The following is a 25,324-nucleotide window of genomic DNA, read 5'->3' on the forward strand; positions in this document are numbered from 1 at the left end:
AGCAAGTGCCATTTCATATTCCACTCTTGATCCTAACTTTGCCAGCAAAAGAGAAACGAAGTAAAGAAGAATCGAACAACAGCTGGTGCACTCACTGCACCGTATGTAGATGCCAAGACCGTGACGATGCTCTTGCGTTCGGCGCTAGCGGGCTTTTGCCGATTAGGGCTACCCGATGGGAAGCGCATAAAGGGGAAAGAAAACCAGACATAAATAGGGACAGAACGCGGCACATCATGGCGATATATCGTACTTAAAGTTGATAACATACACATTAGACATTCTTCATTTTTGCTACTGTGCAGAAGATGTCACCGCACCCAAGATCGCTGCTGGTGTTCGGTGCGTCGAGCCCCCACGGGCCAACAGATTGTGGCCGAGGCCCTCCGGACTGGGTGGAAAGTTACCATCTATGGCCGTCAGATCCTGCCGATCCACGCCCAGAACGCTGAGATTACAGTAAGAAAACCACGCTCTTTCTATTCTTCCCTTTCCTGCCTTTGCCCTACTCGCTTTTCCTGCGTTGGAAATTCAGCTAGCTTACAAAGAATCGGGGCTAATCAAATGACTTTATGCGGAGCACACAGGCACTAGAAGGCACGCTACAGGATGAAGCCCAACTCCATCGCGCAATCCAGGGTCAAACTGTCATCGTCTCCGTGCTGGGCCCGTCCGGAATGACGATGAAAGATACCCCGTTTCCAGACTTCTACCGGCGCGTCTTCCGGCTGATGCGCGAGTTGCATGTCTCCCGTAGCCTCGCGCTGAGCACTTTCAGCGTCCCCCATCCGCGGGATCGGTTCAGTCTCCCGTGCAGCGTGCTGGTGGGAATGCTCCGGGTCCTGGGGCGCAGCGCATGGCGGAATCTCATCGAGGTGGCGCGGGCGTTTGACGAGGATGCTCAAGACTTAGAGTGAACGTTGTTTCGAGTCGGATTTCTGAAAGACCAGGGGCCTGGGTTGGTGGTGGAGGGTTATGTGGGTGACGGGGCGTTAGGGTTAGGGGTCAATCGGTGCGACGTGGCGCGGTGGGTGTCCCAAATGAATATCTATGAGACTGAGATGGGAACGGCTGGGGGATTTGGCCGGAAACTAGGCAGTTTAAAGGAATATAGTATCCGTACTGTACAGTACCTAGTAAGGTAAATGGCAAATGGGAGTCTTGGCCTAGAATCGTTTGTCTTAGCAATTATGGGGACCGTATCTGATCACTTAGTGTGGTAATATAAGTTGGACGCTTTCTCCCCGCATGCAGACCCTTTAAACACGGATGGAGAGAACTCGAAACCCTTCCACGTGACCATGTCAACCCCTCATCATGATTATACAGCCGAGTCGTGCTTCTCTTGCCGGATCAAGAAACGGAAATGCGACCGACTGATGCCTGCGTGCTCGCGATGCAAGAAGTAAGAGGATTGTAAATCTGGAGGGGGAAAAAGTCTTATATCTAAAAGAAAACTAAAATGGATAAATTCGTCGGATTCTCAGATCGTCCCAACAGTGCCTGTACGGAGGCAATGTGGTCTACGGCAGTATTGTGCCCATCCGGCATGAAAAACTGCTGCACGCCGTCCCCACAGCTGTTTTTCATTCGTCACAAGTCCCCGCTGAGGTATTCTTGTTCCGCGGTCGCAAGTCATGTCGCAGATGCCGGCTGCACAAGAAATCCTGCGACAAGACCCACCCCTCCTGTGGCCGTTGCAAAAGGTAAATCGCCGACTAGCCCGGTGCTTCATCCTCACGACCGTGTCACCCATGCCTGCACTGGCAACCTTTGTAGGCTAGATGCGTGCTGCAACTACGATGACCTAGTTCGAATACAACGCCTAAATTCGCCGCATCTCTCCTCGTCAGCGTCAATGGTTCGAGATTTGGACCTTCAACCTTCGTATCCCATTGAACCTAAGCCCTACATCCCGGGCCCCATTCGATTTTGTAAGTGAGATAAGAGACCCTGCACCGGCAGCTACAGTGAGCTTATGCTTTGGCTCTAGTTCAGGAGCAGATGGGGCTAGCCGCCCTGCAGGTCGAAGTAAACAGCATTGCTTATCATCTGCGATCTTCGTGGATTCGCCATGCTCTTACCGATCCCTGTTTGTTCCACACGACACTTTACACGGCCTCGGCCGAGATGGACGCTATGCGTGGGACGCAAGGCACCACCACAAACTACGCTACCCTGTACCATCAGACCAATACGATTCGACTGTTGAACCGTCGCCTGGTCCATGGGGGCCTAATGGACGATGCGACGATAGCCTCTGTACTTCTTCTGGTAATAAGTGGGGTACGTTTTCGGTTGACCGGCCCCATCCCCATTTTGCATCGTGACACCGTCGCTCAAGTGCCCGTCGATATCTAGTCCATTGAAAAAGACCCGGATGCGACCGAAGCCCACCGACAGGGCCTCCTCCGCATGGTAGCACTGCGAGGGGGACTCAAGCAACTAGAATTCGACGGCATTCTGGCCGAGATGATTGAGATGAACATGGTTCTTCCCATGGTCGTCTTCGGCCAGACCGACTCCGCGCTGCCGGCGCCCGTCAGCCCGGCTGAAGCCCTACCCGACAGCCTCCCGAGCCTCGCTCTCGCCCGACTGCGCCGGGGCGGCTCGAGAATCAATCCCACCCTACAATCGCAGCTATTGCGCGTCCTCGAGCACATCCAGGACCTCTTCCACGCCCTCGTGCAACCCAGCGAGTCTTCCAACCTCTGGGCGCTACTCGACAACGGCCCCCCGACCGTCGAGTTCACCACGACCGGGGAGTCAACCTGGAGCAGCAGCGAGACCTCCTTCCTCCGCCCCTGCCAGCTCTCCATGACCCTCCTGCGAACGCTGGCAGATCCCAGTCTCCCTTGGCATCCCGACACCATCGCCGTCCTCCTGCGCGACCTCAACACCAGCATCGCCCAGACCGATCCGGCCACGCGCCCCCGCTACGCCCCTGAGGCTAGTCTCTGGGCCACCGCCCTCGGCATGGCCGTCTCCCCGGATGTCCACGGACGTCTGACCTTCTTGATCAACGAGCGCTGCGTCGTTCTTGCCGTTTCCAACTCCAAGACCACGGCCCTGCACGAGCTCTTCCTCGACTGTTACTGCTGGCTTCGTGCCCTCGTCGAGCTTCGTCAGCCTCCGGCTTTGTCACCTCTGCCTTCCACTCCTCCCTCCCTACCATTCCCTCTCGAGTAGCTGAAAATACCTGCTATTCGTTCTGGCTCATGCATTGGGGCCATCAGAAAGTCCTTTTCAAGAATATTAACCGATATACTCGAATAATGGAGAATGATAATAAAGCTTATCGACGGCGGTCCTGCGGCCTCGCCCAGGCTGCTGCTCACCGCCCACCGGTGGCCTTAGCTAGTTCCTCGCAGATGGCCCAAGATAGTCAGAATCCAAGCATCTTCCACCTCTTTCGCAAGTGTCACAACTTATCAATACTAAAGGAGGAAAGAACAATGAGACAGATCCGGCAACATTCTACTCCCCCGTCTGTGCACTTCCACAGACGTATAGATGGCCTCCTGCCGGGAATCATCACATACGACCACAGGGTGTGGAAAACAGGGCTTTCCGTCCGCTTAGTTGTATTTAAGCCACATATTGAATGCGGCCGAGTAGAATATAAGCTTTTTCTTAGTTACTGGTTTATAAATAAAAAAAGACTAAGACAAAAAGAGAGCTCGAGCAACTCTTGTCAATTACGTAAAGACTCAATTCTCCACGCGGTATCACCAGTTGAAATACCACATCTCTGTTGCTGGTGAATCCTTTCCTGATTGGATATATAATCAAGCCGCACAGAAGCATCTATATCCTTCTATTCTATACCAACCTTTCCGCCGAAGAGCCATACACTTACGTTCAACTTGGCGTGTAAAAATAACCACAAGACGCCAATGTTAGAACCACGAGCAATCCTCATAATCCCCCGTCTCCAAACACCTCGAAAATCACTCGACGTGGTCCTTCTCCTCGCTCCTCGGGATGCGTACAAACCCCACACAAACCCCCGCCGCCGCCAGCGAGATTGCGAAACTAAACCACCAAATCGCGCGTAAAGCACCCAAGTCCAGACTATAACCGTCACCGCCCGCTTGGGTGACTTCCTTCCCGATCGTATCTCCAATGGCCGTTACAATGGCCGCAGACAGGTTCTGAATCGTCACCAGGAGACTCCCGGCCGAGCCCTGAAACGAGCGGGGGACGTTCGACGTGATGAAGATGGACGCAGCTGCGAATGTCAGGTCCGGTCCGAAGGTCACGAGGGCAATTCCCGGCATCGACAGCGCCCAGTAGATGGTATTCGGCGTTTGGGGGATGAAGAAGACCGGACCCATGGTAGTGGCGACCATCCCGGCGATGAGGATCCAGTGTCCCGGGACGAGATGAAGCGTTTGCGACACGATGTAGGTGGCAAGGATGCCGCAGACCATATTAGGAATGAAGAAGAGAGCCACGGTGATTGGTGCATGGCCCTGGATTGTGAGGAGAAATCGCACGGCGAAGAACATCCATCCCCCGACATATGCCCCGTATCCGAGGAAATAGGAGATCGCGAGGGGGAGAAATCCGGGGGTCGTCCAGAGACGGTTATCGACGAGGGGTCGCGATGCGCGTCTTTCCGCGAAGTAGAATAGAACTAGAAAGACCCCTCCCACGATGATGAGGGAGTAAGTGTATGGGCTCCAGCCACTGGGGACGCCTTGCGTTAGACCGAGGATGATCAGCCCGCAGCCCAGGGCAGCGAGAACGGCGCCGAGGGCGTCGAAGTGTTTGAGAGATAGTTGGTCACCGGAGGAACCAGCCTTCGGGGCAAACGAAGGGATACCGTAGAAGGAGGCCACTGCGAAGATGAAGGAGGCTATGGCGTTACTCCCGAAGATCCAGGGCAGGTGTACTGTGAGCGCTCCGCCTTGCAGACAGCCGACGAGGAAACCTACGGGCGTCATTGCGGACATGACTGAAAATACCCTCGTTTTCCGAATCCCAGGCGAGTACACCCGCCCCAGTAGACTCATCGATGTCGACTGTAGGACGCCAATGGCGAGCCCCTGCATGGCGCGGACCACGAAAAAGAGGACTGGCAATGAGGGACGGATGCTAAATACCCCGACGATATTCCAAATGACCAGCCAGCCGAAGCCCAGAACCATGAGAAGCTTCGGGTTCGACAGGTCCGCCAGCGACCCAGAGACAATCACGGCGATGCCGTTCGCCAGCAGGAAGGAACCGATCAACCATGGCGTATTGCTTTCGCTCACCCCGAGCGCGTGAGGGAATACGGCCTGGTTGATAATGACGTTTCCGAGGAAGAGGCCGAAGAGGAACAGGCCCATGGAGCAGAGAAGGATGAATATTAACTCGCCCGTGAAGCCACTGAGCTCGGGAGGAACGCCCTGTGGGCGACGAGGAAGCACTACAGTCTCTTCTGTATGCCGCTCGGGAGCATTTTCGACGTCCAGAGCTGCAGGATGCTGGGCTTCTGGACACCCCTCTGACGCACTGGTCGTGTCTGTCCCGTCCCCGACCATGGGGAATGCCTCCACCGGCGGTTCATGAGTTACGCCTTTGCCTGGTAAACAACATCAGTCTGGGCTAGAAAGAAACCAAAGGGTAGTCATCGGCTTACCAGCTTGCCAGTCTGCAGCTTCCACCGGAGGAATCATGCTTGATCGCCACGAATGAAACTCGGTCGTTGAGTCAGACGCTTGGAGAGGCTCTCCTGGTTTGTACTGTCAGCTTATCAACCTGCACGGGGCCTGTTTCTTATAAAATGGCAAAGGTTCCTGGTACTGAGGCCAGACCAACGCATTAGGCAGAATCGACCTTCTATCTTCCTGATGGGTAAGGGACATAGGCAAAATGGGGTGGAACCAAGATAATTTCTATCCACATGGCGTCCATTGGGCTGGGATCGCCTCAGTAATTCTTATCCATTATCTCGACCAGGTCCTGCTGTAAATATTTCTCCCTAGGCTGTTCCAGGCGATTTTTTAGTGCGTGTAGTGACATGGCAAATTGCCCATCAGCAAATGGTGTGACGATACATCGGGTATAAGGAGGAGCCGAAGAGGTCTTGTTTCCGGTTATATGCTTGGCACCGCTTATATGGCTGACTCATCACCCCGTCCGTAACTACCCGTCCTTCCGCTGCACTCAACATGACATCGAGCATATATCGGCGCTGGTATTGCCGACATGAGCAATGGCAGACGCCACCAGATCGCGCAGGCGAGCTGGAAAGGCATGTACGCATTGCCATGAGAAACGGATCAAATGTGACGCCATGCACCAGATGCCGTGCACTCCCTGCGTGCGAGGTCGCCACGCGGATTGTGTGCTCCGGGAAACGAAACGTGGGACGTACGCCCGGAGCGCCCTGCGTCAGAAAAGATTCCGCAGCGATGAGACACGCCGGAGAGTCGCGGCTGCTGTCGACAATTATCCGACGCGGGCTGACGATCCTGGAGGAATACTACCTCCTGGATCCGATGCTGCTGCCCCTTTCGCAACCGGTTCCTCTGCGCCGGATTTGGCCACGTTAAGTTCAGGAAGCATCGGCCATGCCCGTCATCAGCCCGGCATCGAAGCCTCCAGCAATCAGGCTCAGAGCAGGCTTACAGCGAGTGAGCCTCCTCAGACCCCGGTTCCATCGGCGACGCCAGGCGACGCCTCCTCCTACCAACAGATCTCGTGGTCTGCCATGTTTGACCACTTCTTGAACAACCGCGAGAACGCACGGGACTGGATCGACAAATGCTCGATTACGTACCTCGGCGAGTCCTTCCCCCTCACCATCGTCTTGAGTGGCCCCAAGGACGGCAGGCAGCCGAGATTACACCACCTCGGCCCTCCTTTCCCGACAACCCAAGGAGATTCCCCCGCTCCGTCAGCACCGACACATATGCTCCCGGAGGACCTCGAATATCTCCGGGCCAAGGGCGTGTTCAATCGGCCGGGCAAGGCCCATCTGAACGCCCTAATGTCGGTCTTCCTGGACCACGTCTACCCGCTCTACCCGATCGTCAATCGCCAGGAACTGATCTACCAGTACAAGAACGACCAGCTGTCGTTACTTCTCATGTACGCCATCAGCTTTATGGCGGTGACCTTCGCGCCCTCGTCCGCCGTGACTCTTCTCGGCTTCCAGACCCGACCCGAGGCGCGTCTGTTCTTCTACAAGAAAGCCAAAGCGCTCTTCGACATGGGCTACGAAACCAACAAGATCACCCTCCTGCAGAGCACATTCCTTCTGTCCTTCTACGGCGGCGGCCCAAACACCTACTGGAACTTTTACTCCTGGATCAGCACGGCAGTGACCATTGCCGAGGCGATGGGAATCCACCGCTCCACCCTCGCCGTGCCCAACATGCAACCCCAAGACAAAAGTCTCATGCGACGATTATGGTGGGCGCTGGTCGCCCGTGACAGCATCTGCGGCACCCTCGTCGGACGTCCATTCCGCATTGACCTCGACCAAGCCGACGCAGACCTACTAACCATCGAGGACTTCGCGCACGATGCCATGACCCCGGACTTCTTGCATGACTCCTTGTCACAGCGATACGCCCAATACCAAATCGAGACCGCCAAGCTGTCCCGGCTCATGCGAGAGATTATTAGCAGCCGCTTCTACCCCGGCCGACAGCCCGTATCGTCTTCCAGCCTCTTCGGAAAGCTCACCTGGTGGAAAGCCCATCTCGTCCCGACTTTAACCTGGGACGACCAGGTCCCAGATCCCACAAACCCGTTCTCCATGGCCTTGTCGGTCCAATACAACCACCACCTCATCTTAATTTATCTCGGCCATATGCGCGGAGAGGATCCCCGTCGTCGCGATCAGCGCGAGGTCGACGACATCATCGACACGGCCGCAGATCATATCACCACTGTCATGTGCATGCTCGTAACCAAAGGGGCGTTACTGAGCGTGCCGCATGAGCTCTACCATGGTATCTTCCTCGCGCAGGCGGCGTTCTATGAGCGGATGCGGAGCTCGAATAAAATGGTTGCGCGGCTGGGTCGGACGGCGCACAACTCCTGCCAGATGGTGCTAAAGACAGTGAGTGAGTTTTGGGATTGTGGGACGTTTATTCTGCAGCTGTTTGAGAACCTGTCGAGTCGGTGTTTGGAGCAGCCGGCGGCGACAGGCGAGAGTGCTGTCGGTGTGGCGGAGGCAGCGGGCGGCATGAACGCTGTGACCGCAAATGAGACGGGCATTTCCAATGCGTCTTTACTAGGGGATGATCTTTGGCACGGGAATCCCATGCTAGAGAGTTTGTTCGATTTACCGCCGGAGTTGTTTTTGCCTGATGCCTGAGTACTCCATAGCTGCAGTTACCTCTCTCTCTCTCTCTCTCTCTCGATACTCCATATCTAGTATAACGCGCTGCTGGACTAGACGCATTCACACTTTATCTTCACTATCACTAGATATGATCCCTCGAGATGTCCTACTAGAAGATAGACAAAATCAACACAACACACCACAACAAAAGTATTCTGTCTAAAGGCTGTCTTTCATTGAGTCACTGAGTAATGACTTACAGCCCCATCCTCGTCGCCTCAGATCGAACAATATCCGGCACCTCCTCGCTCAAACTTCTTCCCTGTGGCTTCCAACCCAGAACCTTCTTCGCTCGCACAGCGGACCCCCGCGAGTTCATCCCCCAACTCGCCGCCTCAAACCCAGCCGACGACTTTACAGCCTCATCAATCGACCAGGCCCTCAGCTCCGGCCGGCCCCCCTTAATGTACTTCTGTTTAAACGCCTCTTCTCCAACGGCCGCCGACAATTCACCCCAAACATGCTCCCCATTCTCCGTGAGATAGTACCCACGCGCGCCCCAGACCTCCTCATCATGTTGGCAGGATGGATCCAACGCAGCCTGCACGAGCAGCCCAAACACCCGACTCAAATCATGCACATGCACATTATTCCACCGCGAAAGCCCCTTCCCAATATAAGGACAGTACTGCTCTTTCAAAATAAACGACGCAAGCTCGTACACCTGCCGTCCGCGCCCGGAGATTGGCCCCCGACCGGGACCATAGATCGTGGGCGGGCAGAGGAGCGCCGTTTTGACCGAAGCGGCATGTTTGGTGCCCGTTTCCAGCACGATCTCGTCCACATTGCGGTGGAATGCCGCGGCGGGGAGGTTCACCAGCTCGTCGACGCCCCCCCAGTCATTGAAGACTTTATCGTCGTGCTCGCCGAACGTCTTCTTCACCTCCGAATCAAAGTACGTCAGGATTCCCGCGCCCCCGGTGTGGAGCCAGAATCCGGGTCGTGAGGCGGAGTGGCCCTGGATCAGGCCCTTGGCGATGGCCGTCGCCGCGTCGGCGTGGTCGGATGAATCCGCCGTGTCTGTCGCTGGTTAGCACTGCGTCGGTGAAGGTATGAAGAGGGCATTTCAGCCGACGAGAAGAACGGTAGGAAAGACGTACGAATGACGATATCCGCCCAGGCGGCTTCACGCGCCAGTAATTCGAGATCGTCATTGCCGCCGATGACAATGCGGGCTTTGGGGTACGCGGACTGCACTTTCTTGGCCTTGGCTTCGGAGCGGATCAGGAGCGCGTACTCGAAATCGGGATGTTCCTGGTGGATTTGGTACAAGGCGTCGCCGCCGATGTAGCCCGTGGCGCCGGTGAGGAATACTTTGGCGGGCATTGTGGTCGTTGGCAACTGCGCTGGATCGGAAAAATAAAATCGAATCTAATTGCCTTTGTTTTGTGTAAAGCTAGGGGGGCTTGTATGTCGCGAGTTCGTTATTTAAAAGTTGCGCTGCAACCGATGACGTCGAAGAGGTTGTTGGTGGATCCACACGAATGTTGTGGCGATGATTCATATAGCCGATGGTGAACCTTTTCCATACATCCTGCACCCGTTAATGTGACCTCAACCAGGAACTCTTCGGCCATGGATTACTCAGATCGGTGCCTTGTTGTTGTGAATTAGATTAACAGTTCCAAATCTGTTTTTTTTTTAAGATTGCCCCTGCTAGCGTAATCCTAGGACCAAGAGTAAATACAACACTACGATGTCTGACTGGCTGTGCTGGTTATATATTCTATTGCTCTTCTATCGATTTCCAGGCTTGAGTATTGGTTCATACATGATGCCAACAGGCCATCAATTATTCTTACTATCAACCCATTCTCGTTGTGCAGTGCACACACTATCCTCTATAAAATACGGCCGGTTATACAATGGACAATTATAATGCCCGCGAATATACCATCCCCTCAAATACTTCCAATGGAAGACATGCAGACACTGCAGCTCATGAACCCTCTCCGTGCGGTCCACCTGCTCTAAACACACGACACTGAAGAAAGCATTAGCATCGCCGCATACCGAGATTCTAGGGGGTGGGGGGGTAAAAGATGGCTCCTACCAGACAAAATACTCGCCAGTAGCCTCAGACGACTTCATTTTGGCCTTTGTAGCAGGCAACCATTGCTCGATGGTGTTTGTGGGTAAAAGGACATCCAAGCGGTTTGTTGTCTGATCTAACGTCTTTCTGTCGTGCATGATCTCCCGGCGGCGACAAATCATGAATACAAGGCTTATCACTTTAGCTTCTACACGGTATATTCCTTGAACAAGAGTTGCAATGACGCGCAGCATGTATTGCCCTCGAGCAAAAGTTACGGTCGGAGGGAGGATAATTCACATTATGCACAGCACAATAAGATTAAACGCGCCGAGAAAGGCTCCCGGAATAATAACAATTCGGCTCGTATTTATGCGATCATCGCCACTCATTTCCCTCACATGCTGGGTGTATAAACTACAGTGAATGGTTCCCGCGCTATAGTATACAATCGCCTCCAGTGTTGTGGCGTCTAAAATTGGTAAGAAAGAGGAATGAGAACAAACACACACTGAGTGGAAGGGAGCAGCACAGTTGAGCGTTGAGCGTAATTGATGAGACCACTTTTCGTCTGCCCATCAGGTATTCACTAAGACGCAGGAATGTGGCTTTATAGTTATTCTCCCGACGGAGACAATGAGAATGTGCGTGGATATATGACAGCCACAGGCTATATATCTGACTAATACGTCCATTCGAATGTTTTTTTTTTCCTGCAGCGATTGATGATAACGTCGACATGGTCCGGATAGGATATCAGCCGATAGAGCTCCAAATTTACCGACATGATCACCTAATGCTGAAAGTGAGCACCTGTACCCACCCCTATCGCTAGCAGCCTACAGGGCAGAAAGCCGTCCTTAGATTCTTCAATGGAAGATTCCGCTTGCCGGGCGTATTCCTCCTACCCAATTGATTCATGTGCCCAAGTCAACAGGGTCTACCAAGAAAACAAATTTTACCCTTGAATCTCGTGGCGACATGTCTGTTTCCACAAAAGCATTTGGACTGGTTGAAAGAGTTACTTCCAACCTCGCTGTCATCTGCTCAAGTCTCTTGCCGAGTCATGACTTTCAAATACGGCAGGTCGATGCCCCCCGACAAAGACTTTTCAACATCTGGGACGCCTTGTTGGATAATTTAAAGGACAACGCGGCGACGTAAGCCTGTGTGCATCATGTTTTGCCCCGGCTTGACTGATCATTGCAATGAGCAGGCGATCAATAGACCGTTGCTTTTTATCGGCCACAGCTTTGGGGGGGGATGTTATTGAACAGGTTGGTCAGCTTTGAACATCCGTCCGACCATTGCATTAGCTATGTGGACCCTTTTATTGCTTTCGGTGTGCCCAGTGTAGCAGCGGTCGAGTAGTCCGTCAGTGAGTTAGCCTACCCTTTCCGAAGCCAGCACTCAATTCACGTATCATCGCACTGTCATCACACATTATCAAAAGCGGAGAAGATAGGGAACGCAGATCTCATTAACCCCCGAATTAGTACCTAGGATCTTTGTCTGTTGCCATCTACTGCACAACTATGGTGCATAACCCCAGCCATAGCCTGTAATAAGCATCTTCTATGTAGAATTGTTCCAGTCAAATACATTCCACCCTCACTATAGCTTAAACTAACACCTACAGTCCTGTTCTGTCCACCCGTGAGCAATATTCTAATATTAGGATACTGCAGAAGGTATACTCTACCAGTCACATGCATTGAGCATAACAGGGGATGAACAAGCCCCAGTAGCCGCATGATTGCTTTTTATTTTGCGTGTCATAAATCGCGCAATGCAGAAACCAATTTGTTATATCGCAAGGACCATTATGGACACAAAACTGAGTGTCCGCTCCGCCCACGGTTGATTTCACCCAGACGACACAATTGTGTTCACAATGATCAACCGGCCAGGGGGCTGCGATAGGAATAGTGACCAGAAGAAATGAGGCCCAACGAACATGCATCGTGTTTGGTATTCGATGAGGTACTTTGGAGAACAGAATAACATTTCAATCTTGACCCACTATGATTCAACGCCATTTAAGTAGGATGTTTCTTGGAGTGTCACGTTCATATCGTAGAGTTTGGACTCGGAAGTTAGTCCGTACAAAGAAGAGTACTCATTGTACATCCTTCTCTGGGAACAAATGAAAACAAGATTTATGTGGCCGCTGGGCGTTTTCTTGGCCCACCATCAGACACCCCGTAGTCTCGTAGACTTGGATCTAGAATAGACTGCCTGTGCTTGGGACGTAATCTTGTAAGTATGGTCTCTTCTTCGGTCCTGTTCGTACAATCTTCGTATTTTCCCTCGGTCAACCACTAATATTGCGGTTGTGGCCCACAAGCTACCTAGTATACGAGCGACGAGACGAAAGCCTCCGCCAAATAACATATCTCTGGATCCAATAAGCCTATCTTTTGGGAGGACTGGAATGTAATGGAATTAACTGAAATTCATGCATTTTCAGACAGCTGTCTGCACCTACTGGTAGATAGCGGGAAGTTGCAAGGAAATGGATATGTTGAAATGCAAATAAAAAGCATGAACCCAGTAACTTTGGGTCACAATGCAGCAACCCCCCCGCTATAGCTCACCTTGACGGCCACTCATCTTTGTCTGTGACCCGATTTGCAACCATTGCCAAGTTATATCGTGATTCTTTGAGATCATTATACTGCAGCAGCTCCCATCCTTTGATTGTTTCACGCCTTCGATGCCCCTGGAGTAGGCGAGGGCGTTGCCGGCAATGCCGGTGTCGCTGATGAGGACTTTCAGACAAGTCATGTTTTTGGTTGCTTTCGTTGCGGTGATTTATGCAGGTCAAGCCTGGAAGTTATTTCCGAGGGGGTTCCGGCTTCGGCCCTATTTACAGTACAGTATTGGGGAGGACTGGTATGAGGCGGGACAGTAAATGTGGATTTGTTGAGAAAAAGTGAATCATGATACCTGGAAAATAACATAAAGAGATATCCGGGGGACGATTGACATAAACCTTTTATTATGATCGCTGTGCCTGTTGGGTTGAACTTGCTCAAGACCCGATACAGTGAACACGGCTAATACAGCGAAGTCCGAATATATCGAGTCTTGGCCGGAACCTTCTGGAGATTGGCGACATGCCGGGCGGGGAACCCCGCAATCAGTGCCCCTGGCTGTACTCTGACCCCCATTGCACCGATGGCCCCCTATGAAGGCGAAAGAAAAGCCGTGCCTATTGAGGGAAAGTGGACAGCCGTAATAAGGCTTCTGTTTCTACCGAGCGCCGGCGCCCCACCTTGTCATGTGAGCATTGCCGTCGGCGTAGGGTTCGCTGCGACCGGATGATGCCTTGTGGGCCGTACACCAAAATCCAGCCCTCCTTGGGTTTTTCGTGTGTCCACCAGATAAAGATAGCCCTGGAGGCTGATATTCGGGTACAGGTTTTTTCAGCATGTACTGCTGAAAGTCGTGACAATGCGAGTTGTGGCGGGATCAAAACTCATTCATGATTAGATGTATGCGAACTCGTACAGAAAGATCCATTTCTCAATGTTAGTATGTTTTTTCCATCATCCTGTATGTGTATGTCACATCTATGTATTAAGTCTACGACAAGCAGTCTGCAACAGTCTGAGGCACAATTGTAGGATCGCTGGGCCCGGTGTTAATTGCCCAAACAGGATTGGTCGGCGCATACGGTAAGCTTGCGGGTGTGGAAATCGGAGCCGTATGCCCTAAGAGTCTATGGATGTCGACTTATCGTTACTTGCCATTTGCATTAATCGCCACGAGGCACGCGGGACGAAACGCTCTAATGCATGTATGACTTTTTTTGATTGAAGACGACAGATAGATTTTGTAGCTGAATCCGGAGATTGGACTATAATATAGTCCTGAATGTTGACACGTCAAGGGAATTCAGCTGACCCACCATTATTCCCCACACCCTGCCGCTTCTTGCAGCCAAGCAAACATGCCATGAGGCAAGCCTCTCGGAAATGGTGCGACAGGGCGGTGAGGTGTATATTAGTGGCTGCTAGGTCAGTAGTTAGTGTGGTGCTAGCTTTAACTAGGCTAAAGGTTGCTTAGCTAGACTGCTAGAGGCTATATCACGCCGACTTCGATTTTCAAATCTTCACAGCTCTGGCTGGGTTAGGGTTACATCTATTGTGACTAGCCCTCAAGAGTCCTCCTCAACTATAGCAATCTCTAAGCTAGGCAAATTTTTGATCTAGTCCAAGCTCATAACAGATAACGATTGGCAACACGGCCGTTGAATGGGTCTGAGCGTAGACCACAATTCCACAATTTCTGACCCAATCGCGCTAAATCCTGGCCCAGTCGCAAGTGGAAATCCTGCCAGACGGCTCAGACTTGCCGATCGAGTTAGCACACCATGATAAAAGGAGAACCCAGCCTTTCCCACCCGTTGCAACGTTGCATTCAACTTCTTCGTACGCCCGTTGAATGACAATACCCCTGGCACCATGACTAACGACACTCGCGTCTGCTATTACCCCTCGGGCGCGATAGCTGATGATAACGTACCCTGTTCATCTGACGAGTACACTTCGTGCTGTGGAAGCACCGATCTCTGCCTCTCCAACGGCCTCTGCCTGAGTGTAACCCATCAACCATACGTCCTGAGTAGAGGCGCCTGCACCGATCCACAGTGGGCCACCGGATGTTCCCAATATTGCCGTGCGTTGGCAATCCGGGCAAGGGGGCGAGGGGCGGAAATCCTCTCTCCTCTCCACGCCTCCAAGCTTTTTGATGGGATATAACACTGACCGTGTTTCAGAGGACAACAACCCCACCGGTGGCTGTTCGATCATCAACCTCAAGTACTACAATGGAGTATCAACCTACTGCTGCGGGACGCCCGTCGCCAACAATGAGTCGTCAGTCGTCTGTCCCGACAATGCCAGCTCTTTTGAGGTTCCGACCGGGCACGCAATGGTTGGCTACGCGATGCTGGCCAACGTATCGACGCTCGATGCTACGACGACGACGACGACGTCCCGCTCGTCGAATGAGACATCAACACTCGCCAGCTCGACGGCATCGTGTACGAAAGGCGCTTCTTGTCATGACGCAGCTATTGGCGCCGGGGTCGGAGTACCGTTAGGGGTGATTGCGCTGGCGTCGATCGTATGGGCATTGTTTGAGCGAAGGCGCGCAACCGCAGGGCGTGCTGGTCTGTCAGCGCCCAACGCCAGCCAGTCGGCGCAAATCTATACCCAACAGCTACTCGTACCGAGTTCACAGCACTTTGGCGGACCAGCCCCCACTGAATTGGATGGGTCGAAAAGACCATCGGAGCTTGAGACTCCTTAGTTGTGTGCCACATCCACCATCGAAGCTTTTTCTTCTGTCACACCATTGTTATCATGTATCTGTAATAGGGAAAGTGAGATCTGGTGACATGCTTTCGGAAATGCATAGAAAGGTCCGGCCTCGCCCATCACAACTGCTCTCCTTTGTACATAATCAAACATCTCATAGAACTCCCACAGTGCGGGTCGGAATAAGAAAGAGAACAAGACGCTAACAATCTGCCTTATAACTTCTGGATAGCTTGCCCAAGCGGGAGGCACAACAACCGAGACTCATCCCCCTGCTGCATACGCAACACAAGCCTTCCTTGATTTTTCAATTTAACTCTTCCTTTTTCGTCTCATGCCAATCCCCAATCTAAAGAAACAGACTACACCCAACGCCACCGCCGCCTCGGAATGATTTTACCTCAAATTTAACGCCATAATGTCTCCTACCTTAGTAGCGTAATAACCCGCAAATTCCTGTAACGTCCCGCTTCCTAGCTCAAAGTGCGTCAGCATGCAGGCCGTCCGCTCGCACGCGGGGATCTTGACCGTATTACCGTTCGGAAGGACGGCAAAATTGGCCCGGGTCCAAGACGGCGATGCACACCGTCTAGGTGGTGAGTTTGAACACAAATGCGATGGTAATATTGGCAATGTTCTGGATGGTGTCGCCGAGGAGGGTGATATAGACGTAAGGTGGTTGGGCTCGCGATGCACGTGTTGGGGGAGCGGTCCGAGAGGTGTGGAGGACGTAACTGCACGCAATTTGACGGTTTAGACTGGAAGCGTGGGGATCTTGCTAACCTCCAACTTTTATCTTCAACTTTCCTCGGTCGAGTTTACTCGATAGAGCTTAGTCTGGGAACCACCGAGTAAAAGGACGGGGAAGAACATGCGGGGAGAGCCTGACTCTACCTACAAAAGCCCATTGCGGCTGCCCGGCAAATTTAAGTCTACCGGCAGAGTTGGCTTGGCCTATATACTAATCCTGATAACCTTAATAGGTAAGCTAGGAAGTACTATTTCCGAATAGCAGACTCTAAAATAGATACTTTCGGACTGTAAGTACCCTCAAGTAGCCTCTAACCGGTTAAAGAGAGGCGCTTATCTAATGACGTGACGATGTCTTTTTGGGGGAGGGGGAGGGTGGGGGAGGCGTCGTAACCTCAGCACCCTCAAGCTGGTAGTCATACATTTGTACTTCAGTTCTCATGGATGGAGAACGCGGCCACCTTCCAAGAAGGATGCAGTAGGCATGCTGAAGGAGGAAATCTCCATTGGCCGAGTAGCCGCAATGGTCGCCCGTGCCTGGCCAATCACCACACCACTATAGACTTATACCCATTCGAGGTGCATGATGGACAGGGATCAGAAGCGGAGCTGACACGTCACACACACACACATACACAGCAAAACCGTCTTGGTTCCCCTCTCAATACCCCTCAATCCCAAACTCTGTCTGATCGACCAGCCGAAAGCGTGTATATCAGACAAAATAACGGTGGAAAGCGGCGAATAAATCGCAATGAGACGTATCCGGGCCTGGGGCCAGGACAGCTCAGAGAGAAAACATGAAACACCGGAACACAGCGATTCCAAGGAGAAAAGGTCGATAAAGGATCGGTTGAGAACGAAGTTCTCCTCGCGGCACTATGATGATGATGAGATACCGAAGAGAACGGTGGGCGAAAGGTCCAGTTGTCTTGAACCAGTTCATCATGGCCATGGGCCTAGTCGGCCAGGAAGCGCATCTGAATGCGTTGAGACGCCTAGAGCAAACTCTCCTTCATTGAGGGAGTCCACGAAGACGTTGGAAGAGCTGGTGATGAAAAATCTATGGCAAGTCGCCCTCGAGGAATTGCGAGAAAAGGAGGGGCGCCTGGTTGCGGCGTATGAGCAGGATCTGGCCAAAGAGTCCAACAAATGTCACAGTGGAGATAAACAAGCGCAAGGCGGTCCACTCAGCAGGACGGAACCGCATCAGAAGCTTGTACGCGAAGCTCTTCAAAGATTGGAGGATGGCCAGCTCGTCATACCCAGACGATGTCGTCAAAGTGCGATCGGGAATCACGTTCAGCGCATCCTCCAGATTGTTCTGTCCGTCAAGGATGTCATATCGCAGGCAGTTAGCGCGGAACCTCATGCCTCTCTTGCTTGGGCAGGTGTTCTGGTTGTGCTTCCTGTGGATATTAACCTGCAGAATTTTGATCTCATCAACTGACTCTTGAACAAGCTACTCTTGAAGCCATTTACGCAGCTCGAAGAAGCAGCAAATGGTATCGAGTTCATCTCAAGGTTGTTGATTCGATATCAAGTCATTCAAGGCTCTCATATCCAGGTATTCATCGTACCACCTGTTCAAAGTGAAAGGTGATACCTGTCTGTCGAGGCTAGAGAATTACGGCTAAATAAGACTTAGCATGACTAGCGTCGACTGTTTTTGCAGCTCCATTCGAGAGCAAACCGTTGCCCTATATACGCAGGTACTAGAATACCAGATACGACTCGCCAGGCAATTCTCACGGTCGGGGTTGTTTCAGGGAATCAGAGACCTGGTGACTGCCGATGATTGGCTTGGAATGACCACAAAGATCAAGCAGACCGACGGGTCAATCCATACTATGTTGGCAGAATGGTCGCAAAAGACCATTCTGCATATTGATAAAACAGTTTCGTCACTGCAGGAAAAGATGGACGAATCGCTGTCTTTGAGTTGTGGAATCAAGCAGGATATGAATGTGAGACATGCAAAGTGCCCTCCTTTCGCCAAGACTGACCAGTCAACCAGATCCACCGCAACGAAACGCTACTCAAGTCCATCACCTGTGTGACTAGTGCAGCCTATGGATTCTACGACCAAGATAAAGGAACCTGTCTTGAAGGAACGCAGGTGGCTGTTCTCGAGAAGATTCAAAACTGGAGCATTGGCCCTGAAGAGAAGCCCATCCTGTGGCTCCAGGGAATGGCAGGAACCGGCAAGTCTACAATCGCCCGAACTGCGGCCGCATCATTTCGGAATGGAACCTCGTTAACGAACCACGGTGCTCTCCCTGACAATGTTTGCCTTGGGGGTAGTTTCTTCTTCGATCACAAAAAGCAGGATTGTAAGGACCCCCGGAACCTCTTCCCGACATTGGCTCGTCAGTTGGTTGAAGTGATCCCGGAGATCGAGGAGTCTGTTTGCGCCGCAATTTCCAATCATCATGATATCCAACAAAGAACACTCCGTGATCAGTGGAGGTACCTGATTTGGGAGCCCCTTTCCATGCTCCAAAGTGATCTTCGAGACACGGTCATCGTTGTCATCGATGCCCTGGATGAATGCGAGGTCAAGGCCAATAACTGCGAAAACGATGTGGAGGTGATATTAGGGCTGTTGAGTCAGATACAAAAGCTTCGCTTGGTGCGGATACGTGTTCTCATCACCAGTCGACCGGAAGCCGACATGCAACGCCACAGCAGAAGTCTCTCCCAGGACATTCACGACCAGACGTTGGAGAAGGTGAAACTCGTCAACGACACCGATGATCGAGAAGACGACATCACTCGCTTGGTGAAACACGAGATGATTGCGATCAAAAAGAGTCATCCCCGCCTGCCTGCAGACTGGCCGGGCACCCAGTCTCTTAGACAGCTCGTCGTCCAGACCGAAGGTCTGTTCATTTATGCTACCACGGTCTGCCGGTTCTTGCGTGGGGCTACGGAGCGAACCATTCAGCGTCGACTCGAAACTATCCTGGGCAAGAAATTCGATGGAAACTCAAAGGGTAACAATCTCGATGAGATGTATACCAGAATTCTCGAAATCATTCTCACCGGGGAAGCAGACAATGATACGGAGATATCAAGTTTGTTCAAACTTAATGTAAACCCTAATGCTCATACTTAGTTCGGATGTCGGACAAATTCGACTCTTGGATGTGAGAACCGGACAGCTCCTGGCCAGTATTCAGCTCTCGAATGCTGAATCTCTGCGTCTCGACCTATCACGGGACAAGACCTTGCTTGCATTAGCGTGGATAAAAGGAGGCGAACGAGGGCACACTGTACAGATCACCTTATGGGATCTGGCAAAGAACCAAGCCTTCCGCGAATTCGAGGTGGATATGTTACCCCCAGAGCTTATGGATGTAGCCATTTCGCCCAACAACAGCACATTTGCTATCTCCTCGGATGAAGAGATCAAGGTGTATAGTTCTGCGGGAACTATCATACACACCTTGGATCATGAGGGAGTATTTCCGCGTTTAGCATTTTCTGCAAACGGAGAGCTGATTGCCTCCGCAGACCATAAAATCACCATATGGAATACAGCAACAATGCAGAAGTTGAACAAAATCCCGTGTCCAAGCCTTGTTAGTTGGATCAGCTTCACAGATGAAGACCGCTTCCTCTCAACCAGCGAGGGGCGGTTCTCTATCGCCTCCATTCTATCGAATGATGATGATGTGGATAGATATGGGTCCGGGTTATATTGCCATGGCTTGTATATCATGAATGGAAGGAAGAAGATTCTCGCCCTTAAGCCTGAGCTCACAGCTTGCACACCCTCAGTGCGCGGGAACAAAATCGCCCTGGTCTTTCCACCTGATCGAGTTGGCATCTTTGAGATCGATACTGAAGTCGACCAAGTCCTCTGAAAATTTCCAGGCCTTGTCGGTGATATCGATTGTCGCTATCCGGTACAGTCCTGGCAGGCATCAAGGTTCGTCAATATGGGTGCGGAAGCCAGTGCAAACCCTACCGGGTTGGACGGGCTAACAACTTTGGCAGGAGCCACGGAAGCGTGTCCTCGGTGACAGGTGATATGCTTCATAAAAAGGGGGGTTCAATACTAGGTGATCGTGAACGGCAGTATCGCAGCCGTATATTATGTAGCGGGTGAACGGTAAGAAATATGGAATTATATCAGTATTCATATAAGACGCAAGTGGAAAACGATGTATAACCCTCGTGGCAAGCACAAACACTTGACAAACCCCTTCATATAATCTACAGCAGCACCAAGTATGCGAACCATACCATCTAAGTTCTCTTATGTCTACGGTTGAAGGCAGGAGGTTAATTTCCCACAACGAGGATCTGGTGCAGTGGAGCAAGGGCCGCCGACAACACAAAGATCGGACCGCGCCGTCCGCTCTTCTCGTGTTTGCTTGCTTGGCGCCTGGCCCTCGCCACTTCTAGTTGCTTAACTGCCAGACTTATAGCCCTAAAGAGCACCAGCCAAGCCCAGCCAAGGCCATGGCAGCCTTACGCAGCAGGGCTGTGATCACGCCGAGATCTTGGCCTCATCAAGCAGACGCCACAATTGGAGCGCCAACAGGCTCAGGAACCAACGGAGGATGCTTGGCACAACTTAGGGCTATGTTTAGCCCGCGACCAAAGCCACATGGCTTGACGTGCGCGGGCGCCTCTGCCAGCATATATTCAGTCTTTGCTAACCAGATACCAAAGTCTAGTCGTTCGTTAATCACCCCCCCAAAAAGCTCCGGTAAGATCGAGCACTGTGGTCCCTCTCGAGATGTCACCCACCCAACGCTTCTACGGCTCGGAGTATCGCGCAGTGGAAGACTCCGATAATCCGGATGAGGGTGTGTATTGTATTGTCGGGACCCGAGAATCTTGGCGGTTCCAGGGCTAAGCTTTGACCAGTGGAAGGCCCCACCGACGCCGAGTGCAAATACCCGGCGTTCCCACCGAAATCCACGACTAATCGCAACCGATACATCATCACGGGAATCATATGGTCCGGTCTCCTGCTTCTGGGGTCCTTTCTAGGCCTCGGCATTGTCCTGACCGTCCTACTAGCCGTCGAAACAGACAACACGGGTTTCAGCACCGACAATCCTGACTATGCTCTGTACAAGAACACCGGGTTCAAAGAATGCATCAGCACACCCGTATCCGCCCTACCGTCCAACTGTTCCGTCATCCGTGAGAGTCTCCGTAGTGAGCCAGGGGGTGTGTTGGCCCTGCTGCGTCCCCATTTGCGCCACTCAAGCCAGAGTTGGTGCGAGGTCATGAGTTGTTTTCAGGATTTCAAGATCATTCCCTCTATGCCCCGGCCCTCGGCCTTCTGGCCGACCGCGCTCGACACCTGGAACAAGACGGCCATCACCTTCTTCATGGCCACCTGGCAAGTGAACAAGCTCCACCAGGCCCTGTACAGCAAGAAAGGACAGCCCTGTCGGGGCATCGAATGGGACACGTGGGTCATCCTCGCCTGGGATCTGGGATCCTTCGTCTGGTGGTGCGTAGGGCTGGGCCGGTTCGCCGTGCGACCGGCATATTACTCCCCCCCCTCGATGCTGGGCTGGATCACACTCTGGAAATACTGCTACATCACCCGGTATCACCCCTACTCCTGCGTGCTTCGCCGTGCTCCACGAAAAGCTCAGATCATCCGGTGGACGCTCACCGCGGTGGCCACGCTGCAGTGGGCGGCGTCAGCTTACCTCTGCCTCCGCGCCCTGCACTTCCGCAACATGCCCGGCACGCCGAAACCGGCCTACGACTGCCTGGAGGCGCGCTTCGCCACGGCCCCCGGCACCACAACCTGCACGCCCGCGCAGATCTGCGCGACCCCGTCGCTGCTCCACTCCTTCAGCCTCCAGTGGCCCAATCAACGACTCGGGGGTTGGATCTCGGACGTCGCCTTCTTCGCCGCCCTGTCTGTCCTGGCCATCATCATGGTCGCGGTAATCGGCCTCTTCCCTCGACTGGCCCGGCTGATTGGCGGCGGGAATCTGGCCAAGTGGCGTCGGCGAGCGGCCACAGTGGACTTCGGGTTCGCGGGCAATGTCTGCTTGGCGGGCGTCGCGTGCACCATCTACGGTGGCATGACGGTCGTGGATGCCGTCCGCGCCTTTGGGCGGGGTCGCGAGGCGGCCGTCGTCTTCAATTATGATTGCACCGCGCTGCATGTCAATGTGAGTCCGTGGAGGTATTACTTGGATGTTGACTATGAGTTGCCTGTGAGGGTGGCGAGGATGTGGTTCAATGCATAGTGGGTGCAGGTCCTGGGGGTTTCTTGTATATAATGCGCCTTAATGACTAGTGATGAGAGCGTGAAGATGAATGATCTTCAGCTATCAGGCGAACTGTCTAACATGGCGGCGAGCTGCCTGACCGATGAGGAGGTCAGCCCTCTCCACAACTAGTCGAGATACTCTCAGTTCCTGCCTATCAGGTCTTTGCATTCTGAATGTGATTCTCGACTACACCGGTTAACGGCACCCTCTGTGTTTGTAGCTTCTCATTTATCCTCCCGCCCAAATGTCTGACGACATGTTGCCAGACCTCATCGTCCGCTGCCGAGTAGAGAGGGGACTTCGAGATTCGAAGTTGAGTTCCGTCGTGGATGGCAATCAGACACCGTACCTTGCGTCCAATAAAAGAGACAAGGAGGACCTAGCAACGACAGGGCAGGAATGTTAGCACTAACTCACCCAGTCAGAACCGAAGCGACATCCCAACCTACCGGAACAATCATATCGAACACGCTTTCCACGGACCACCGGGAATACATGAGCGCCACAATAACTTTCAGTTCAGCTTTGAGCAAGTTGCGCTCTGCGTTATCAACATCGCTGTGGCTGAGGATCGCTTTAACATGAGGTGGCAAGGGTCGAACCCGGCAAACATAAAGTGCTTCGAGGTACCACATGATCTCGGTGCCTGGGATCAGCTCCTTCCCTTCAAAAACCTGTTCTAAGTTGGACCAGCCCCTGAAGAAGGTTGGTTAGTTTGCAAGAAAGATAGGCTTTGAATCTGTTTTGTTTTTTCGAGACTTACGTTACTCTCCACTTATTTAGCCAGGTGAGGTTCTGTGTCTCCTCTTCGCAATTTAAACGTGAGCTTGACATCTCGATACGGAGGCATCTGGAAAGTTGGTCTGCAGCATCGTAAGATGACATCGGTTCATTGCCGAATCCTCTGAATTCCGGATCTAGTGCCTTTGCCTTATCATTAAACCATTCAGCAGTGACCGAGTCGGAAAGGTCGACGGGGTGCTCTCGGATGTAGTCGTCGGTGAGCGGGACAAAGTAACTGGCCGGATTCAGAGCAGGCGGGACAACACGATTGGCGTCAGTGTCACCAGTGAGGTCGAGAGGTAAGGTTAGGATGCTGAGTCTTGCTAATTGCTCTGGATCTATTAAGACCTGATCGAGGTCCATCGCCCTTGTTGCCTTATACGTGACCCAGAGTTTGGATAACACCTCCTCACGCTGGGAGTCCAGGTCATCCTTTCCAAGGGCACGCGAAAAGCGACGTGGCAGATGCTTGATGATACGGACGGTTTTGCGAAGGATGGCAGACATCACGAGCAGCAGATGATCGAGGGGGGTGGATGCTCGAGGTCCAAGGTTCAGGCTTGATAGATAGGAGGTAATAGAAAGTGCGAGGGGTGTGTGGGCTTGTAGGTGTTTGGGAGGAGAAGCAAGCAAGAGATAACACACAATAGGGGTGTTGTTGATGTCATGCGACGGACCACCATCGCGCCCAACACTCGGGAACACCTCACTGTCGCGTCACCTGACTTTTGCATAGATGCAAATTGATATAGAATATGTGAAGACTTCAAGCAACGAAACTTCCGCACACCTGAATCAATGCTGTGACTCGTTCTTTAAGACTCCAGTATGGGGCCCAGTATGGGGGCCTTATTCCGCTCACATGCACAGTTTATGTTGCAGATACTGTGTAGCCGCCGGTTTTCTTCCAGGTCTCACGCTTCTCTCGACCCCATTATTTCACTTATTTCACTTTCTATCGTGACTCTCATCTTTCCCTGGTCAGCCAGGATTTGATAAAACCGGTCGTTTTTAGAATCTTCAGTCTAATGCAAACAAATTCTAACTCCAATAACCATTTCCTTCCTGCTTAGTTTAGTAAGCCGCCCCGATGCATAGTGGAATCAATATGACCTAGATCTGGCCTTGCTGAATCTACGTCGACTTGGTCATTTGTTATATAGATCAGTCAACCAAGTCTCTATTGCCTGTGAGTAACTGTCCGCATTGTATGCGCAGCCTGGCAGACTATGTAGTGTCGAAGTCAATCCTAAACACTCAATCGAAATAGGTGTTTAGTATAGGATGTTCAACTTTTGCCAAATGATAACAGGAAAACAAACTCGTCCATACGGCCACGTCTGCTTATGTTTTCTGCAACACTAGGTTACTTTTTATATTTAGACTGCGTGTCAATACCTAAACCCTGGAAATAGCATCACTAGTCTAGTTCTGGGCACAATCATGGACCCACGTGTTCACAAGAAGCGTCTTGGTATAGTCAGGAAATAACATTCATAGGCGCCACTGACAAGCACAGCCTTAGCAGATAATAATAAATTGCTAGTCTTATACTCCGCTAGCCAATATTCTACCGTTAAGAAAGATCTCTTCCGTTCATTACAAAGCTCATCTTTCCCTCATACCCGTTCACCGTCGTAGAACATGAAGGAATGTAATCCAGCCCCGATATTCTGGTAATACATCTCTTTCGTGTCCCCCAGTCACATTTTATCACGAACAATATTCAACCTTTTAATCATGTCGCAGAATCAATTATTGTTTTAGCCACAGACATACGAACGGTGGTGGTGCAATTAGAGCTTGGTATACACACTTTGTGGTC

General features: G+C 52.1%; 10 protein-coding genes across 10 annotated transcripts; 5 read left to right on the forward strand and 5 right to left on the reverse strand.

Moving 5' to 3' along the window:
• Positions 1-236: 236 nt before the first annotated feature.
• Positions 237-917, forward strand: BO95DRAFT_458527 (uncharacterized protein; the record flags this gene model as incomplete). Its single annotated transcript, XM_025588556.1, has 3 exons — positions 237-249; positions 326-459; positions 588-917. The coding sequence occupies 3 exons, from the start codon at positions 237-239 to the stop codon at positions 915-917; spliced, it is 477 nt and encodes a 158-aa protein (XP_025447694.1).
• Positions 918-1,858: 941 nt separating this feature from the next.
• Positions 1,859-3,189, forward strand: BO95DRAFT_458528 (uncharacterized protein; the record flags this gene model as incomplete). The annotated part of the gene is made up of 3 exons (XM_025588557.1): positions 1,859-1,934; positions 1,994-2,286; positions 2,362-3,189. 3 exons carry the CDS (start codon positions 1,859-1,861, stop codon positions 3,187-3,189), a joined length of 1,197 nt encoding a protein of 398 aa, XP_025447695.1.
• A 761-nt stretch (positions 3,190-3,950) lies between these two features.
• Positions 3,951-6,558, reverse strand: BO95DRAFT_469952 (MFS general substrate transporter; the record flags this gene model as incomplete). The annotated part of the gene is made up of 2 exons (XM_025589484.1): positions 3,951-5,396; positions 6,451-6,558. The coding sequence occupies 2 exons, from the start codon at positions 6,556-6,558 to the stop codon at positions 3,951-3,953; spliced, it is 1,554 nt and encodes a 517-aa protein (XP_025447696.1).
• A 1,415-nt stretch (positions 6,559-7,973) lies between these two features.
• Positions 7,974-8,233, reverse strand: BO95DRAFT_437929 (uncharacterized protein). The gene has a single exon (XM_025585390.1). The coding sequence runs from the start codon at positions 8,218-8,220 to the stop codon at positions 7,978-7,980; it is 243 nt and encodes an 80-aa protein (XP_025447697.1). The 5' UTR covers positions 8,221-8,233; the 3' UTR covers positions 7,974-7,977.
• Positions 8,234-8,543: 310 nt separating this feature from the next.
• On the reverse strand, positions 8,544-9,673 carry BO95DRAFT_492374 (NAD(P)-binding protein; the record flags this gene model as incomplete). Its single annotated transcript, XM_025590700.1, has 2 exons — positions 8,544-9,367; positions 9,448-9,673. 2 exons carry the CDS (start codon positions 9,671-9,673, stop codon positions 8,544-8,546), a joined length of 1,050 nt encoding a protein of 349 aa, XP_025447698.1.
• A 462-nt stretch (positions 9,674-10,135) lies between these two features.
• On the reverse strand, positions 10,136-10,771 carry BO95DRAFT_350596 (uncharacterized protein; the record flags this gene model as incomplete). The annotated part of the gene is made up of 3 exons (XM_025582046.1): positions 10,136-10,331; positions 10,401-10,571; positions 10,680-10,771. The coding sequence occupies 3 exons, from the start codon at positions 10,769-10,771 to the stop codon at positions 10,136-10,138; spliced, it is 459 nt and encodes a 152-aa protein (XP_025447699.1).
• Positions 10,772-14,829: 4,058 nt separating this feature from the next.
• Positions 14,830-15,698, forward strand: BO95DRAFT_492375 (uncharacterized protein; the record flags this gene model as incomplete). The annotated part of the gene is made up of 2 exons (XM_025590701.1): positions 14,830-15,062; positions 15,163-15,698. The coding sequence occupies exons 1-2, from the start codon at positions 14,849-14,851 to the stop codon at positions 15,696-15,698; spliced, it is 750 nt and encodes a 249-aa protein (XP_025447700.1). The 5' UTR covers positions 14,830-14,848.
• A 1,797-nt stretch (positions 15,699-17,495) lies between these two features.
• On the forward strand, positions 17,496-19,910 carry BO95DRAFT_378684 (uncharacterized protein). Its single transcript, XM_025583300.1, has 3 exons — positions 17,496-17,867; positions 18,169-18,397; positions 18,553-19,910. Exons 1-3 carry the CDS (start codon positions 17,511-17,513, stop codon positions 19,572-19,574), a joined length of 1,608 nt encoding a protein of 535 aa, XP_025447701.1. The 5' UTR covers positions 17,496-17,510; the 3' UTR covers positions 19,575-19,910.
• Positions 19,911-21,156: 1,246 nt separating this feature from the next.
• On the forward strand, positions 21,157-22,912 carry BO95DRAFT_437930 (uncharacterized protein). The gene is made up of 2 exons (XM_025585391.1): positions 21,157-21,276; positions 21,338-22,912. The coding sequence occupies exons 1-2, from the start codon at positions 21,207-21,209 to the stop codon at positions 22,690-22,692; spliced, it is 1,425 nt and encodes a 474-aa protein (XP_025447702.1). The 5' UTR covers positions 21,157-21,206; the 3' UTR covers positions 22,693-22,912.
• Positions 22,871-24,006, reverse strand: BO95DRAFT_458536 (uncharacterized protein; the record flags this gene model as incomplete). The annotated part of the gene is made up of 3 exons (XM_025588558.1): positions 22,871-23,095; positions 23,166-23,412; positions 23,480-24,006. The coding sequence occupies 3 exons, from the start codon at positions 24,004-24,006 to the stop codon at positions 22,871-22,873; spliced, it is 999 nt and encodes a 332-aa protein (XP_025447703.1).
• Positions 24,007-25,324: the final 1,318 nt, after the last annotated feature.

The sequence above is a fragment of the Aspergillus brunneoviolaceus genome, assembly GCF_003184695.1.
Source record: "Aspergillus brunneoviolaceus CBS 621.78 unplaced genomic scaffold BO95scaffold_2, whole genome shotgun sequence".
Classification (NCBI taxonomy): Eukaryota; Fungi; Ascomycota; class Eurotiomycetes; order Eurotiales; family Aspergillaceae; genus Aspergillus; species Aspergillus brunneoviolaceus.